The sequence below is a fragment of the Cavia porcellus genome, unplaced genomic scaffold (assembly GCF_034190915.1).
Source record: "Cavia porcellus strain 051 isolate PalLab524CR breed Dunkin Hartley unplaced genomic scaffold, mCavPor4.1 scaffold_9, whole genome shotgun sequence".
NCBI lineage: Eukaryota > Metazoa > Chordata > Mammalia > Rodentia > Caviidae > Cavia > Cavia porcellus.
Window position 1 is genome coordinate 16,317,074 of NW_026947492.1, and position 18,826 is coordinate 16,335,899.

Here is an 18,826-nt window from a genome sequence, read left to right on the forward strand (position 1 = left end):
GAGAGAGAGTTCACTAAAATCTTTTCCCAGTTTGTGGGTTTTCTTTTCACTATGCTGGAGATTTCTTTTGACATGCAGAAACTTTTTAATAAGAAGTGGTCCCAGTTATTGATTCTGGGAAGCATTTCCCGTGCAGTTTGAGTCCTGTTCATGAATTCTCTACCTACTCCTATGTCTCCAAGATTTCTACCCAATTTGTCTTCCAATAGATTTAGTGTTTCTGTTTTAATATTCAGATCTTTGACCCATTTAGATTTTAATTTAGTACATGGTGATAGACATGGGTCTAGCTTTAGTTTTCGGCAAATGGAGAGCCAGTTTTTCCAGCACCATTTATTAAAGAGACTGTCGTTCTTCCAGTGAACCTGCTTGGCTCCTTTATCAAAGATAAGGTGGTTGAGTGTGTTTGTAGTTGTGGTTGTATCTTCTAATCTATTCCATTGATCTTCAGCTCTGTTTTGATTCCAATACCATGTTGATTTTACTACTGTTGCTTTGTAGTATAATTTCAAGTCAGGGATTGTGATGCCTCCTGCTTTGTCTTTGCTGCTTAGAATTGCTTTTGCGATTCTAGGTCTCTTCTGGTTCCAGATGAAATTTAGGAGTGATTTCTCTAGATCTATAAGGTATGTTGATGGTGTTTCTATTGGGATTGCATTGAATCTGTATAAGAGTTTTGGGAGAATGGCCATCTTCGCAATGTTTGTTCTTCCTATCCATGAGCAAGGGATGTCTTTCCATTTTCTGAGATCATCTTCAATTTCCTTTTTCAGTGTATTATAGTTTTCACTGTATAAGTCTTTCACTTCTTTTGTAAGAGTAATTCCTAAATATTTCATTTTTTTGCTTGCTAATGTGAATAGTCCAGTTTCCCTTATTTCCCTCTCTGTGATTTTGTTGTTTGTGTATAGGAATGCTATTGATTTCTGAGTATTGATTTTGTATCCAGCCACATTACTGAATTTATTTATTGTATCTAAGAGTCTTTCAATGGAGCTTAGGGGGTCTTCTATGTAGAGTATCATGTCATCTGCAAACAATGACAACTTAACTTCTTCTTTTCCTATCTTTACCCCTTTTATTTCTCTTTCTTGCCTAATTGCTCTGGCTAGTACTTCCAGTACTATATTAAATAGGAGTGGTGATAAAGGACATCCTTGTCTTGTGCCTGATTTTAAAGTAAAGGCTTTCAATTTTTGGCCATTTAGTATGATGCTGGCTGTTGGTTTGTCATAAATGGCCTTTATTATATTGAGGTAAAGACCATCTATTCCAATTTTCTGTAGAGTTTTTATCATGAATAAATGTTGGACCTTATCGAAGGCTTTTTCTGCATCTATAGAAATGATCATGTGATTCTTATTTTTGGCTTTATTGATATGGTGGATTACATTTATTGATTTGCATATGTTGAACCATCCTTGCATTCCTGGGATGAATCCCACTTGGTCATGGTGTATAATCTTCTTGATGATTTGCTGGATCCTATTTGCCAATATTTTATTGAGGATTTTTGCATCTATGTTCATTAGGGAGATCGGTCTATAGTTCTCTTTTTTAGTTGGGTCTTTCTCAGGTTTTGGTAGTAGAGTGATATTTGCTTCCAGGAATGACTTAGGAAGGATTGCTTCCCTTTCAATTTCATTGAATAGTTTGAGGAGTGTCGGCATTAGGTCTTCTTTGTATTTCTTGTAGAATTCTGCAGTGAATCCATCTGGGCCTGGCTCTTCTTGGTGGGTAAGGACTTAATTACATTTTCAATTTCAATAACAGAGATTGGGTTATTCAACAATTTTACATCCTCTTGATCTAGCTTTGGCACTTCATATGCTTCTAAGAATCTGTCTATTTCTTCTGTGTTATCAAACTTTTGAGAGTAGAGGTTTTCAAAATAGGTGTTGATGATCTTCTGTATTTCTATTGGGTGTGTAGTGACTTCTCCTTTTTCATTTCTTATTGCATGAATTTGAGCTTTTTCTTCCCTTTTTTTAATAAGGTTGGCTAGGGGCTTATCGATTTTATTTATTCTTTCAAAGAACCAACTCTTTGATTTGTTGATCCTTTGGATTGTTTTCTTAGTCTCTATTGCATTGATTTCTGCTCTGATTTTTATAATTTCCTCTCTTCTTTTGGCTTTGGGCTTGACTTGCTCTTTTTTTTCTAGCTGTTTGAGGTGTAGCATCAAGTTATTTATTTGTATTCGTTCTGTTTTCCTGATGTGGGAACTCAGTGCAATAAATTTTCCTCTCAGCACGGCTTTCATTGCATCCCACAGATTCCGGTAAGTTGTATCTGCATTTTCATTTTCTTTTAGGTATTGTTTGATTTCTTCTTTAATTTCTTCTGTGACCCACTGATTACTCATGAGTGTGTTATTCAGTTTCCATGTGTTTGTGGGATTTTTGCAGTATCTTTTATTGTTAATTTCTAATTTCAGAGCGCTGTGATCCGATAACATTGCAAGGGATGATTTCAGCTCTTTTGCACTTGTTTAAATATGTCCTGTGAGCTAATATATGGTCTATTTTAGAAAATGATCCATGTACTGCTGAGAAGAATGTGCATTCTGATGTTGTTGGGTGGAACATTCTGTATATGTCTATCAAACCCATTTGTTCACAGGTATGATTCAGTTCTGTTATTTCTTTACTCATTTTCTGTCTGGTCAATCTGTCCCTTGGTGTCAATGGCGTATTAAGGTCTCCTGTTACAATTGTGTTACTGATAATTTGAGTTTTCATTTCTGTTAATAATTGTTTTATATAACTGGGCACTCTGGAGTTTGGTGTGTATATATTTAAGATAGTTATCTCTTCCTCTTGGAGTTTTCCCCTTACGAGTATGTAGTGACCTTCTTTATCCTTTATGGTCATTGTTGGTTTAAAGTTCACGTTGTCTGCAAACAGAATGGCTACTCCTGCCTTTTTTTGGATTCCTGCTGCATGAAGAATTGTTTTCCATTCTTTGACTTTCAGTCTGTGAGTATACTTCTGGGTTAGATGGGTTTCCTGTAAAGAGCATATGGTTGGATTTTGTTTCTTGATCCATTCTGCTAGTCTGTTTCTTTTGGTTGGTGCATTGAGACCATTTACATTAATGGTTATTACTGTGAAATGTTGGTTAATTGTAGGAATCTTATCTCTCTGCTGTTGCATCTTTATCTTTCTGTTCTGTTTAATTATTTGCTTTGCTTAGTGGTTTTTTCCTTTGTGTATCTAAACTGTCTTTCAATATTTTTTGCAGGGTTGGTTTGGTGTTCATGAAGTTCTTCAGCTGTTCTTTGTCATGGAAGTATCGTATTTCACCATCTATTTTAAATGATAGTTTTGCAGGATATATCAGTCTAGGTTGGAAATCATTTTGCTTTAGGATCTGGAATACTTCACTCCATGCTCTTCTTGACTTTATTGTTTGTGATGAGAAGTCTGCTGTGATTCTGATAGGTTTTCGTTTATGAGTGATCTGTCTTTTCTCTCTGACAGCTTTTAATAATCTATTCTTGTGTTGAATTTCTGGGATGGTGATTATTATATGTCTGGGTGTAGTTTTATTTTGGTTATGACTATTTGGAGTTCTATATGCTTCACTGATCCTGATGTCAGTTTCTGATCTCATGCTTGGGAAGTTTTCAGCTATTGCTTCTCTAAATATCCTCTTGATATCCTTTATGGTGTCTCCTTCTTTTTCATTAATCCCTATCATTCTTATGTTATTCTTCTTTGCATCATCTTGCAGTTGTTGAATTGTTGTTTCCTGATTCCTTGTTATTTTTAAAAGATCTTTCCTTTCCTGTTCACTAGCTGCAATCCTGTCTTCAAGGTCTGAAATTCTATCTTCACTTTCATGAAGGCGGTTTTTACAACTTTCAGTGGAGTTTTTTATTTCCTGTATATCTCTGTGCATCTGCATTATGTATTCTGTTTGTTTCTTATATTGCTCATCTAGGGATTCTATATTTTTGTTTAGTTCCTCCAATTTTTTATCTGTGTTTTCTTTAGATATATTTAGAATCTCTTTCATTTCTTTTATCATTTCTTCTTTTATCTGGGATATTATTTCGAGTTTGAATTTCTTTAAAGCTTCCTGGAGTTGCTTGTCAACTTCAATAGCTATTGTGTCTGATATATGAGGAGGATGGGATATATTTTCTTCTAAATACATTCCTCCTAGGGTTTCCTGAGATGGGCTGGAGGTTTGAGGTTGTAATTTCGTCTTTTGTTTTGTCATTTTCCTATATTTCTGTGTTTCAAGTGTTATTTGAAAGCCTCCTCAGGATCTGTTGAAAATCCCCTTCTATGTTTGCAGCTACTGAGACTCTGGCACCACTCTACCCCAGGCCATTGGGCCTGCAGAACCAATGGCCCTCCTCTGCTTGTTCAGAACTCCGGGGTTCCAGACAAGCTGGGCCTCAGGGACACTGTGTACCCACCTGCCCCTTGGTAGATCCACAGCTCTTGAATCGCAGCCGGGTTAGGGTACTCACCACAGGCCTCAGTGCCTCAGGAGCCTGTGATCCCTCCCTGCTTGCAGAGATATCCACAGTCCTCCAGACAAAGGAAGGGCCTTCTGCGGGCACTCCGGATCCGCCCAGCTCCTCCTCTGCACGCAGATGGCTAGGCGCGGCTGGGCTGGGGGGGGGGGGATAGTGTAGGCCCGCCCACCCGGTGAGCTCCTCAGACCTCCAGGTGTAGCCGGGATGGGGAGGCGGCTGTAGTGGCCTCTAATCCACTGCTCCACTTCACTGCACCCAGAAGCCTGGGGGGTCCGGAACAGTCTGAGATTTGGGCAGACTGTGCTGGCCACTCACCACAGGCCGAGGTGCCTCAGGAACCTGGGATCCCTCCCTGCTTGCAGAAATATTCACTCCTCCAGACAAAGGAAGGGGCTTCTGCAGGCACTCCGGATCTGCCCAGCTCCTCCTCTGCACACCGATGGCTAGGCGCAGCTGGGCACAGGCCGAGGTGCCACAGGAACCTGGGATCCCTCCCTGCTTGCAGAAATATTCACTCCTCCAGACAAAGGAAGGGGCTTCTGCAGGCACTCTGGATCCGCCCAGCCAGAATGTATTCTTTATGACACTGCCCCAGGCACTGGGCGCTGTGCCTTCCCCCTGGGGAGGTCGTCGGTCCCAGCCCGCACCTAGCGTGGCCGCGCCCCAGTACCCCCAAGTGTTGGGATTTAACAAAATAATTCTTTCTGCTTTGTAAGATCATTCTTAAAACTACTGGGCATTCTGATTTAATTATGAGTTCATAGCAAAGATGAACATACTGACTGGTATACTGTTAACAGTGTTGAGTTGATGTGAGGCCAGAAGCTAAGGAAGGCAGTTTATTGATAAATTATATTAAAGATACACAGATTTGAGGAATCTTTTCCTCCCAGAATGGACCCAGTGGAGGTCTTTTCCCCTCCTGCTTGAATTTCTTCGTAAGAGTACAACAGCAGTTTATTTAGGGAAAGTTTATTCTTAGTGTTGTATACAAAGCACAGTTATAGAGCCTGTGCCTTCTGATATTTCTCTTTAAATTTGGTCATTTTTAAAAAGGGTCAGCAAGCTAGGAACCAGAATCCCCATTCATCCCTGAGATGAATTCATTAAAACTCTTACACAAGTTTCAGAAGACTGAATCTGTGAGCTCTGAAGCTCTTTTTCCATCAAAATATTGCAAACAACTTACAACATTTAACTTACTGGCAAGTAATAAAGTTTTTCTTCTCTCATTGCAATTTTTTTAGATTTAACACGTTTTATAATATAACAGTAACAGAATTGATGATCTTATCAAAGAGCTAAACACAACACCAAAGATCACTCTGTTTAACAAAAACTGACTCCCATTTGACAGTTACCTTTGGCATGTTTTATAGCCTTCAGTCTTGGGGAACTCCCTGTCAGTATATGTGGGAGTCAGGTTGAAGAGAAAAGTCCATTGAACAAGATCTTCTAAAGGAATGCAAAAAGCTAACTATCTTTTACAAGATAAGGGTTGGACAGATTCCAAAGCTCTAGTTACCTTGAAAATTGGAAAACTGGTGAAGAAGAAACATTCAAATGAAATGGTGAGGGAGTAATCTAAATAAATTCATTCTAACACACACTGGGTTGTCAACTCTGGCATCATTTGCTTAATTTCTCTTTGTCTTCATCTCCCTCCTAAAAGAAATTCTCTCCATTTCAGAATTGCTGTAAGCATAAATAAAGCAATGCACATGCAATTCCATCTTCCAAAAGATATCCAGCCTTCTAAGGTAGCCCTCTAAAAATAGATATAAATAGAAAAAATATCGCCTACTCTCCCTCAGTTCATTGATAAGAAACGTTTGCGGTAATGCTGTTTGGACATTTCATACCTGCATCTTATACTCTGAGTACCTACTGTGAAGATAATAATTTGGAATGTATTAATTATTGTTACTCTCCTGTTAGTCTGATTTGAAACTGTTGTCTTTTTATTTCTATTTTTTTATCTCTTTCAAATGAAAGAAGAAGCAATATGCAAGGAAATTCATCTCTGATAATACAGAGTAAATTAAATATTTCTCCTTTTACATACAACTAAAAACCCTGGAACCTATATATAAAACAAAGATGAAAAGCCTCTAAAAAGTATAAAAGGCAAGTGTCCTAGGAATCTGAAAAAACAAAAGGAAACATAGCAATGAGATGCTTACATTTTCTTTTTATCTTTTGTGTTCCTAATCCTGAATTGAAGAAAACGGCAACAGGAGAATATCAGTAAACCGTGACCGTAACAAAAGCTCGGTTCTTCTGGACAGAGAACTGGGAAAAGAGCAATTAAACTCTCTCACTCTACTGCAATGCCATGAGACTGTGTGGAGACATCTAGACACACGCCATAGCAGTTGATAGTGGACTGTTTACCTATTATTTTTGATTCTTTCTCACATATTTTTGGGGAGGTTGTACTGGGGAACTAACTCAGGACCTTGTGATTGCCAGGCAGGCACTTGAGCTGCTGAGATAGATCCCCTGCCCCTCATATCTTTTTAAAATACAATCATTCAGTGAACAATCAGTTTTAGTTAAACCATCACTATTCTACAAATGTGAATATGTTCTACAGAGTTGCTAAGCAATTCTTCTAAATATTGCAATGAGGAAACTTGGAGCGAGATTCACACACAAATCACTTGAGTCTTTACTTTTTTCTGTGAGAAATTTAGAAATTGCTGACTTTATCACCATTTGCTCAGCAGGATTCTCAGGTAGACATTACCAGTCAGTGTTTAGAGGTTAACAGTCTATGTACATGCCATGCGTTAAAAGGTACTTTGAAGTTATCTCAAGGATGGCAATGCAGGGAATTACTATGTTCCTTGAAAATTTTCAGACAAACAAATATGGGCATTTGGACATACACTCCATAGATAATTACTGTTAGAGATGTGGGAATAAAGATAATAATAAACCCAAACAGTAATATTCCCTTAAGAGATCAAGGTAAATGGGAAATGGAGGATGTACAACCCCTAAAGAGAAGAGAAAACTGGAGTGAAGAACTGAGTCTCTAATGACTTAAGACAGATCACAGTTTAAGGAGTAAACACAATCCCTTCATTTCGTTCCTATGTGGAGGTCTGTTCTCCCGCGACACTCAGAAACAACTTGATTGTAGCCAAATGCATTATGTCATTAAACTCATGTTAAACCTTCTGGCTTCATGTGCAGTAGACAATATGAGAAGAAAAGCTATTTAATTTTCTTCAAGACTTATATTTTATAAAAGAAATACTTCTCATTATTAATTATTGCCATCCTTTCAGGAAGATTTCCAGGAAACATGAAAAATTAGTCTTTGCTGCATTCTCCTGAAATTGAAGCAAACAAAGCCCGAGGAGCTGATTTTTCCTTTGTATGCCACAGGAGTAAAAATCAATAAGGAAAGATTAAAATTTCCTCTCCTAAGGAGGGTAAGTTTTGAAATCTATTGGTATTAATTCCTTGCATTTTAACACCTCCTTCAGAAATTACTGGCACTTATAGTTAGAAGTATATAAATTAATGTGCTGACATAAAGGTTATGCAGTAATCTGGACAAAGAGTTTGATTAACACAGCCACTGTTTCTACAGTCACACTTGTATGTGTGTACTCTGTATGCATATGCACAGAAAAAGAGGAGATCTAAGATCTTTTCACCTAATTGTAATTACCCTTTGTAGTACTGTTAACTACTGTAAACACGTTGCAAAATAGATCTCCAAAGCTTTATTATCTTGAATAATTGAGTAATTTTAGTCTTTGGCCAACCTCACCAGATTTTTTCCTCTATTAGTCAATGGCAACAAACATCCTACTCTTTGTTTTTGTACATGTAGTGATTTTATATTTTTACATGTAGGTAAGTATCAGAATTATTTCTGCCTGTGTCTTGCTTTTTAATGCTTAGCATAATAAGATCATACTTTGAGATAATTCCCAGGTTCTAAAATACGTTATATTTTGATTATCCACAACCTAAGACTCAAGTGAAACTAGTAAAGAATGTCTTTGAGTGTAACAAAGAGTGTTCAGAGGATTAGTGGATATTAGTAGATTAGGGGTGCAGTATTTTTACAAGTAATTTCTTTGTTAATAACCATATCTCTCATTTTTCAAGAAGTTTGCCTGTGACAGGAGGCAGAAACTAAATTATTTCTAGAGTCTGGTTCTTTTGTTTTAAAGTAGAAACCGTTCATGATTCCAACCTCATCAAAGCCTAAATAGTTTTAAGGTCAACATGAAGAGGAAAGGCCCTGTTTCCAATTCTTTGTGGTAAAGGAAGGTTCCAGGCAAGGAAAGAAATGATAATATGAGAGGAAGGTAATTATATACTTATACATTCCAGCACTTTTCTCCCTCCTTGCTTGATTTGTCTGGCAATAATATTTCCTTGTAGCAGTGCTGTCCTTAGCTCCCTGGTGAAGTTGGTAATGTTCTTCACTATGATTAGGTGTTTAGGCTCTAAGAAGACAGTGTTGCTCCTATCATGGCAACATTAAAGGAGAGTCCTTTGTATGTAGGCTTGTTATTTCCAGACATTCCTCACATATCGGTGGACAAGTTAGGTGATGTCTGATGGTCCTGCTTTTGCTCTGCTCACAGGCTGTCTCAGAAAAGAATGCCTCTTGAAAATGGCTCTTTGGTGAGTGAATTTCTTCTGATGGGATTGACAGACAACCCTGATCTCCAACTTCCCCTCTTCTTCCTGTTCCTAGTGATGTACATGGTAACTGTTCTGGGGAATTTGGGTTTGATAACTCTAATTGGACTGAACTCACATCTGCACACGCCCATGTACTTTTTCCTCTTCAACTTGTCCTTTATTGATCTTTGCTACTCTTCTGTGTTTACACCCAAAATGTTAATGATCTTTTTATCACAAAAGAATGCTATCTCTTACAGAGGGTGCATGGCACAGCTGTACTTTTTCAGTTTCTTTGTCATTTCTGAATGTTACGTGCTGACCTCAATGGCCTATGACCGCTATGCGGCCATCTGTAACCCACTTCTGTATAACACGGCCATGTCCCCCAGAATGTGTCTCAGCCTTATGCTTGGCTCCTACCTGATGGCGTTTTTTGGTGCCATGGCCCACACGGGATGCATGATGAGGCTGACTTTCTGTGACGCAAATGCCATCAACCACTATTTCTGTGACATTTTCCCTCTCCTTGAGCTCTCCTGCACCAGCACCTACATCAATGAATTGGAGGTTTACATTGTGGTGGGAATAGATATCACTGTGCCCAGTGTCACCATCTTCATCTCTTACGGTTTCATCCTCTGTAACATCTTTCAGCTAAGCTCCACAGTTGGCAGGTCCAAAGCCTTCAGCACCTGCAGCTCCCACATAGTTGCAGTTTCTCTTTTCTTTGGATCCGGTGCGTTCATGTATCTCAAACCATCCTCTGCTGGGTCTATGGATGAGGGAAAATTCTCTTCTGTTTTCTACACTATTGTGGTTCCTATGATGAATCCTTTAATCTATAGTTTAAGGAATAAAGATGTTAATGTTGCCCTGATAAAAACCTTGAGGAAAGGGAAAGTTTTGATCAAAATCAATATGTCTGTGAATTTGTGAAGAGATTATCCTTATTTAAAAATACTTAGTGGCAGCTTTCTTACATTTCTTTTTTATCTAAAGGAGGAATTTTGAACCTCGATTTATTTTCTCAATTTTTCCAGTAGGTTTTATTTCTTCTCTTGCCAGTTCCACAATTTCTCCTCCACAATCTTGCCTGTTTACAAATCATGTATGGAAAAGAATTTTCTTCCTTTTCTTTTTTCATTGTCATTATGATCTTTTCCTCAAAAATAACGAATGTTTCTTCATATGAATTAATAAAGGAAATCTGAATAGACATTGCATCATTGGCGAGGGACCATTCCTATGCAATTTACAACAAAGCAGGAACCAGGTGATTTGTCTCCACTCCGTGCTACCCATCCTTCCCTGGGCAATGTGTGTTTTCCTAATGAGATGTTTCACAGACATGGATATCACTGCAAAAGCTTTCTAATGCATACTGCATAATCTATCCAATGCTACCCATATTACAGCTATTAACACAATAAAGCTTTTACTCAGAGACATTGTATATTTTCCATACAGTTGAAATCACAAATACTAGGTTGTCAGCACATGGATTTTTTATAAGTGTGGTACCTAAGTTGAAAGTGGTCAATAAAGTACACAGCAGTGGTACAGCTCTTTAAAGAAAAAGCCGAGACTAGACCATTAGTCCTCCAATTTTAGGCCTACCACTTTTTCTGATATACTTTCTATTTCATGTTCTCAGATAGGTTAATTAAATATGAAATATAAGAAAGTGACTCTGCTTTGAAAGTCGATGCTATTCTAGGAGAATGCACAACATTTTGTAAGGGTTATTGTTACATTATTATTATTGTTGCTGTTGTTGATCGTGACAATAATGTGACAGACCTTTTTGTTTGGAAAGAGAATATCTTTCAGTTTAGTGTAGATGAGAGGCGAGTGCCTACATTTGGGACGAGAGTTGTCTGGGAAAATGTTAGAATTGACTTTCAAGGTCTTTTAATTGAGAGATTACTGACTTTAAAGAGAACAGAACTCAGACTGGTTTTTTAAAGAATGGACAATTTAAAAAGATATTTCTGTGTGGAGAATGCCAATGAAAACTTCAACAACACTTCAATCTGAGTGTGTTTTGTAGAGTACTGTAATTTATAAAGCCATTTTTAAAGTTTTGATAAATCTTTTGAATACAAAAGTAAACGAACAATACAAAAGTAAAGGAACATGGAAGCTAGTATTCTCTCTTCTGTGGAAGAAGCTAGCAGTATGAAAGTCATAATTTTTTCTGGTTCTGATATAGGTTTGTGTTATTTTGTTTTAAAGAAAGTTCAGCTTAGAGGGCTGGAGGATCAGGGAACAATTAAATCACATCTGGCTTTCATATGTTATTTCCATATGGAATTTAAGACTTTAGGCAAAGTGGTAGATGATTTTCCTTGTGAGAAAATAACAAAAAATGAGTACTCTAAAATAATTAATTGGATGTCACAAGTGACAATTTAAATATTTTCCCAAGGAACTGTAACAATGCATGCCAGTTTCACCTTTTTCTGTTTTATATTTCATATTTGGGTATTTTTATAATCAGAATATATGCTTGAATGACTTGTTTGTATTTAAATGCACAAGACTGCTAAATTCTTATTTTAAGAATGTTACCATTTCTTCCCTGATGACTCAAATATCAACACTGTGACTGTTCTCAGTAAACTCTTCTTATATATAACAGCTTAACTTGTTTTTTTTTTAAATAAAAGTTTTTCCATCACTTATGATTAGCACGATTATCAATTGGTGCCTTTACACGCAGCGCAGAGCTGGGTTACTCCTCGTGCATTTCTTTACTACTCACGTGGTCAGGTCTGCACCAAACAGGAATCCTGATCTTTCATCTGAAGAATCTCAAAATACAAAGAACATCTATGTTATTTTCATAAAAGGTAGTTTTCTTTTAAAATTAAGTCATTTTAAATGCACTTTTTAAAAAGTGGAAGGCAGTACAGCTTTAAAAAAATAGCTGACTAAGCCACTAAGCTAAGCTTTAGTTATCTGTTCGGATATCTTCAAAAGGAAGCTAAGTCTGGCCATTTACATACACTACATAAAATTATCCACAGGTCTTGGCTGTTATTGTTTATTAGATGAATGGCACTAAAGAAATAATGGAGAACATATAAAAGATTTGGGGTTGTCATAGCTGAGTGTTAAATTGGAAGTCATGGGATTTGCCTGAATGTGCTCTGAAAGAATATTTCTATGTTAATGTGACAGCTTGAAATTTTGAGAGAAAAAAAAAAACGTCCTCTTAGTAAAGATTTGAAAAAGGTTCTGGGATATTCTAGTTGTAGTTCCATGTGGTTGTTACACACTGCTTCACATCACTAATATCAGGAAAATTCAGGTGAAAATCATGGTGAAACATCACCACACACCTGCTGGGATGGTCATTATAAAAAAGAAAGAGAAATTTTAGCAAGGTATATAGGAAAGGAGCTTTGTATGCTCTTGAAAATATAGATTATTGCAACGATTATTAAAAAAAACACATGAAGCTAACTAAGTTCAAATTAACAGTTGACCCAGAATCCTACCTTCTTCCACAGACAATGATGTTAATTCCTCTGAGGTGCCCGCCCTCTAATATTCACTGCAGCATTAGTCACAGTAAGATATGTAGTCAGTTAAGTGTCCTGTGGCAAGTGAATGGATAAACCAGTGTGGTGATACACATGCACACACTGGGATATTTCTTAGCCTTTCAAAGAAACTCATATGCTTGTGCCAACATATGAGCTAAATCTGGAGGAAAATATATGAGGGGTAATAAGCATGATACAGAAAGAGAAATAATTCATAATCTCATTTATACAGGGAATCTTCAAATAGTTAAACACACAGACACAGAGTATAATGATATTTTTGGTGGTGATGAAGTTAGTTGTAGGGGAATGTAGATTTAAAAGTAGATGCAGGGTTCAAGCTTGTAGTTATGTTTAGGTTGACTAATTCTATGGCTGTCATGTATATTTTCTATGGGTTAAATCTAGGATGTCCCCCAAATGCTCATGTGTTGAGGGAGTTGGTTTCTGGAAAGTAATTGGATGATGCAGGTGCTATGCTCACTAATGAATTAATCCACTCATGAAACATAGCCAGATGTGGTGTCAGGAAGGAGGTGACCCGAGAAGGAAGATGTGGAAGAGACAGGTCACTGGAAGGTGACCTGGAAGGATCCTGTATGTTTCTCTAGGGCTCCTCCCTCACTCTCTGCTCTCTGGCTGCTGTGCTATAAAATGTTTTTCCCCATCAGACCTTTCTGAATCACTGAAAAAGCAAAACTAAATCATTCCACCTTTAAATTGTGAGTGTTGAGTATTTTGACCCCATGATGAGGAAGTGGCTAACTCATTAATATTAGTTTTATGCTTAATAATTTTTCAAAACAATCACTACAAAAAGACCATTTACATGCTTTCCCATATGCAGAAAAAGTAACTGTTTGAAGAGCATAATACATTATTTGCTTTAATGTGGTAATTAGTTCACTATGTCTATCAAAAGTTTATAAAACATGTATATTCATATATATATATATATATATATATATATATACACACACACACACATATATGGATGAAGAGAGAATTCTCCCTTTAAAATATGAATTGTTATTGTCACATGGACAGATATTCATAAATGCTATAGAAATTATGTAACGGCAACTTGAAAAAAAGACATCTTAGTACAGATTTTACTTAAAAAATTGCAAATTAGCAATGTCTACTTTTTACCAAAAATGTATCTCATGTTCATTTCTTAATTTCAGCCTATGGAGCCTACTCAGCTTTGACTTAGAAGTGTAGGTAATATTTTAATGTGTGCTATTAAGGCCAATCAGTACCCACATTTAAAATCTTCTAATAAAGATAGGCTTTCCTGAGATACACAGATGTGTCACAATGAAGAGTATCCTGAGCAGAAAATTGGAAAGACAATCAACTCCACTAGTCTTCTCTTCCTTCTCTTGTGGTGAAGTCACCCATTATGAGCATACAGGAGATCTATGCCATGAATTGGGAATGAATTTATGATTCTCATCACTGCATGTTCTCATATTAAAACAAGAATATGATATTGAAACACTAGTTCACTAGTCAAATTCTCAATAAAATGTTTCGTAGTCAACCACACTGAATTTGTATTTTGAGGTCCAGCCTTAGAGCAGTTCCAGTCCAGCCCCACTGTCTCTGGGAAGCAAACGAAAGGAGAGAATGAAGTTGGTGTCAGGATTAGTTACATATCAGAAATACGAAGATAAAACACACATGGTCCCTAATTCATCAGGTGATATTTAGAGTAGACATCTAGATAGGCATCTGTGGAGACAGATATTATGGGTAACCTGCCTGTCTGAAAGAGTAAAGGCTACTATGGTGAATGGGACCAGTGCAGGGGAGAGTTCGGCTGCGGTGGGGACAGAGACAGAGCACTGCCAAGATGCAAAATGCCTGCAGACTTCTGGGACCCGAGATTCTTCTCTAAGTTAAATGGAGTGTAGGAGATTGAAAACAAACTTAGAGAGTTTAAAAGGTGATCTGTGGCCTTCCTGGCCTTGGCAGTAAACTGTAGGTGGCTACAGATGAAGCCAAAATTTGGTACTGAAGGCTTTGCAGTTATGCAAATTTATGTTAGAGAGGAAGTATACAAGCTACTATGATATTTTCACTGTAAAAAGGTTTACATGTTTTCCTGAACAAAAGGAACATTACACATTTCAGTGGATTGAGAATAAAAGAAAAATGTTTAAATATTAATGATAAATGACAACCACAAAAGTAGTGTCCAGTATATCCTCTCATGGGACAAAAAAGGGAGAGAGAACAACGATGCAGAAATGAGGAAAGGACATAGATGAGCCAGTTATAGAAAACAATTAAAAAGATTTACAAATTTATGACAAGATCCCTCAGCTGTGTAGCACACAGGGAAATGCATTTAAAGGAACAGCGATGAGTAGCACTACCGGACTGTCACACTTATAAAGCACTACCATGGTTACTGGTGAGTGTTCTGGGAGAAAGAAAGGTGATTTCACACACTGCCTGTGGGATGTGGTTACAGTTTTTATAGAAACTACGCAATAGTTTGACATGGAAAGATGTCAGGGAAATAAATTGTCATATCAAGATGTGTCATATCAAGATGTATATTTAGTAATGACAATTTTAGTATTGATTTTGGTGATTAAAAACCTGGAAAATAGTTATTGCGTTGATGTGGAATGCTTGCGTATATTATGATATATCACATACATAAACCAGGATATGGGAGGTATCTCAATAAAGTGTTTTTTTGTTTTTTTTTTTTTTTTTTGTTTTGTTTTTTTTGTCTTTTTCCTTTTTATCGGTACCAGGGATCGAACTCACGACTGCCTGCTTGCAAGGCAGGCGCTTATGCCGCTGAGCTAAATCCCCAGCCCCTCAATAAAGTGTTTTTAACTAACAACAGAAAGAGACAAAAAAGTGTGTACTTTGTGTATCAAGTGTGAAGCCTAGAAATGTTCTTGATTATATGAGTAACTAGGAAACTATGAGCATGTGCATGCTAGAATATACACGTGAATAATGGGGAGAGATGGGATTTTAGACCTGATTAAGAAAAGGAAATACTATTGAAAAAGGTAAAAGGAAGAAATTTGTGATCAACTGTGTAAAACCTTATGTATCATATATTGATACATGTTATAACATAAAACAGCATATGTTTGAGGATATATACAAATCTGTAACATTTAAAAATATATCTTATACTACATTACCTATGTTAACAACTGTCTGTAGAAATCAAAGAAGCACATAGAGAAAGAAGAACATACAGTAAGTTTTCTATTTCATGCACCGTGGAGGATTTGCACTTTCTGAGCTGAAATCTGAATATAGTATCATCTCTACAAATACCAGTGCAAAAACATCTTCATTGCTATATAAACATTTGTTTAAAATCCATTTTGCCTAAAAGATTTTGACTGAGGAGAGATTTTTGAGAAAGATTCAGAATTGAATCCCAGAGCACTTGATGCTTAGGATAAAATGATCTACAAAATGCAACTTGCTATTAATTGAGAGAAAGGAATGTTCCTTAGGCTTTCTTTTTTGTAGTTTAATTATCACAGCAGGGAAACTCCTAATTAAATATCCTGGCCTTTAACTCTCAGAGAAACCCAAAGGCTGATTTATGCGTGTAGTGAGCTGTTCCTCACACAAAGAGGAAGAGGCTTCGGTTCAGAATTATTACATCCTACAGCTGAGGAGCTATTTCTCTTTGGGGAAAAGTAGCCCAGATACCACAAGAACAGTTCAGAAGCTGCTGGCATAAGAAGGGTGACCACTGAATCTTCATGTGTTTATGCCCCGTGACCTTTTCTGATTTCTCAAACCTGCAAGGTTTGTGTGGGAAGAAAGTAGATGTAAGAAGTACCGCTGAGAGGACAGAATTTTGAGGGCATTCAATCTTTCTGCCCTGTAGCAAGTTTTCTGTGAAGGACACACAGGTTCTCAGGATGGCTAACTGATTCTCTTGCTACGCATCTTTGGGAGTTAAAGAACATCACATCTGTTTCCTGAAGTCTACAGTGAACATAGTGCTCATGGCATGTGGCCTGCATAGCACCCAATTTCCAGCTCAGGGAAGCCAGAGTGTAGTGAGTGAAGATTAACAAGCACAAACTGGAGGACAGCAGAGGTTAGCTACAGCTAGTGCAAAGAAGTTTGTGCCCTGCCTCCCCTCTTTACACATGGCTCCCTCGTGGTCATGCGATGCTTCTCTCTTCCATGTACCTGCTTTCCTCATACAGGCAGAGCCAGATGGAGCTTTCTAGGAAATAAACTAAAACTTTGTGGAGTCTCTGGGCTTCTGGGATCCAGAAGGAAATGGGCAGAGCACTGCATGGCAAATTTGGATTCTGCCTCAAATATAACTCCACTCTCTTGTGCTCCAGATCCTGCTGGAAGAGAATGGCCACTGGAAACACAACACTTGTCACTGAGTTTATCCTGGTGGGGTTAACAGAATACTCAGGGACGAAGCTCCCTTTCTTCTTTCTATTTCTAGGAATCTATATGGTCACTGTGGCAGGAAACCTGGCCTTACTCACTCTGATCAGATGAAATTCCCACCTTCACACTTCCATGTATCACTTCCTCTACAATTTATCCTTTATTAATCTCTGCTACTCTTCTGTTATTATCCCAAAACTACTGGTAAATTTTGTTTCAAAGATAAACACCATTTCCTATGCAGGATGCATGACTCATCTCTTGTTCTACTGCTTCTTTGTCAATGCATAATGCTATGTGTTGACAGTCATGGCCTATGACCGCTATGTGGCCGTTTGCAAGCCCCTGCTATACTCAGTGACCATGTCCCCTCGGGTGTGCTCCCTGCTGGCTGTGGTTGTATATTTGGGAGTGTTTGCTGGTGTCTGGGCCCACACAGGGTGCATGACTAGATTGACTTTCTGTGAGGCCAACACCATCAATCACTACATGTGTGACATCCTTCCCTGCTGGAGCTTTCTTGCACTAGCACTCAGGCCAATGAACAGGTGGTGCTCATTGTCGTAGGCTTTGATGTGGATGTGCCCAGTCTTACTGTCATTGTCTCTTACACATTCATCTTCCGCAGCATTCTTCGCATCCATTCTGCTGAAGGAAGGTTTAAAGCCTTTAGCACTTGTAGTTGGCATATAATCATTGTTTCTGTTTTCTTTGGATGGAGGAATTTATGTATCTTCATCCTTCTGCAGTCCTGTCTATGGACCAGGGGAAAGTGTCCACTGTGTTTTACACCATTGTGGTACCCATGCTTAACGTTCATCTACAGCTGCAGGAATAGGGAGGTCAAGGTGGCCTTGACAAAAGCCTTTAGGAGGAAAATATCTTCCATCTGAAAGCAGTATTATTTATTATGCAGGAATACAGGTTCTTAAACAGTCCTTCCTCTCACATGGAATTTTCTCATATAGAAAGAAAAGAGGAGTCACTGAAAGAGCACTGGGGTCAGAAAGCATGGACTGAAACCCTTGAAAAACAAAGACATCTCATTATTTCATAGGATTTATAATGAACTAATTCAGCACAAATTACAGTGTGTAGCTCAAAGGCCTTATAATTGCAAAATTTATTACCTCATTCTTTCCTTTCTTACTTTCCTCCTGAACTCTTCCCATTTTTTCTACTTACATTTTAGAGATAATTTCCATACATTTAAAAATAGATTAACTATTTTATTGTAGACTAATATATACTGATTATGTAAGGAATTCCTTCTCAGATAGATCCAGAGTTCACATTTGGACTTTGGACCTGTGTATTTCATTGCTTATATCTACAGTTAAATGCTTCATAGGCACCTGGATTTAACGTGTGAAATTAACCTTTATTATAGCAGGAAATTCCATCTTTTTCCAAGGTCACCATCACAGTGAAAGCAGGATCACTTACCTAATTGCTAAGTCCTCAGATGGGGTCTCCCTTCATTACTCTTCTTATTTATTACCACTTACACCTTTTCCCAGCACCCAGTGCCCTGATTATAGGGAACCCCTAAAACTTTCTCTCTCCGTGTGTTCCTTCCAGTGTGACCTGATGCAGTGATTTTGCCTCCTGTGAACCTGCCTTGTATGAGCAAACTCAGATTCAGCTGCGACATTGTGTCCACCGCAACCCCTTAGCTGGCCACGCCATCATCTCTGCTTGTTTGGCC

General features: G+C 37.8%; 1 protein-coding gene and 1 pseudogene across 1 annotated transcript; both read left to right on the forward strand.

Moving 5' to 3' along the window:
- Window positions 1-9,115: 9,115 nt before the first annotated feature.
- Window positions 9,116-10,087, forward strand: LOC100732303 (olfactory receptor 8B8-like). The gene has a single exon (XM_003472611.3). It carries the CDS (start codon window positions 9,125-9,127, stop codon window positions 10,085-10,087), a length of 963 nt encoding a protein of 320 aa, XP_003472659.2. The 5' UTR covers window positions 9,116-9,124.
- A 6,989-nt stretch (window positions 10,088-17,076) lies between these two features.
- Window positions 17,077-18,011, forward strand: LOC100732028 (olfactory receptor 8B8-like; annotated as a pseudogene).
- The last annotated feature ends 815 nt before the right edge of the window (window positions 18,012-18,826 follow it).

Bases quoted from the DNA above. Each gene is read 5' to 3' on its own strand.
- LOC100732303 (XM_003472611.3), top strand. From the start codon at position 9,125: ATGCCTCTTGAAAATGGCTCTTTGGTGAGTGAATTTCTTCTGATGGGA.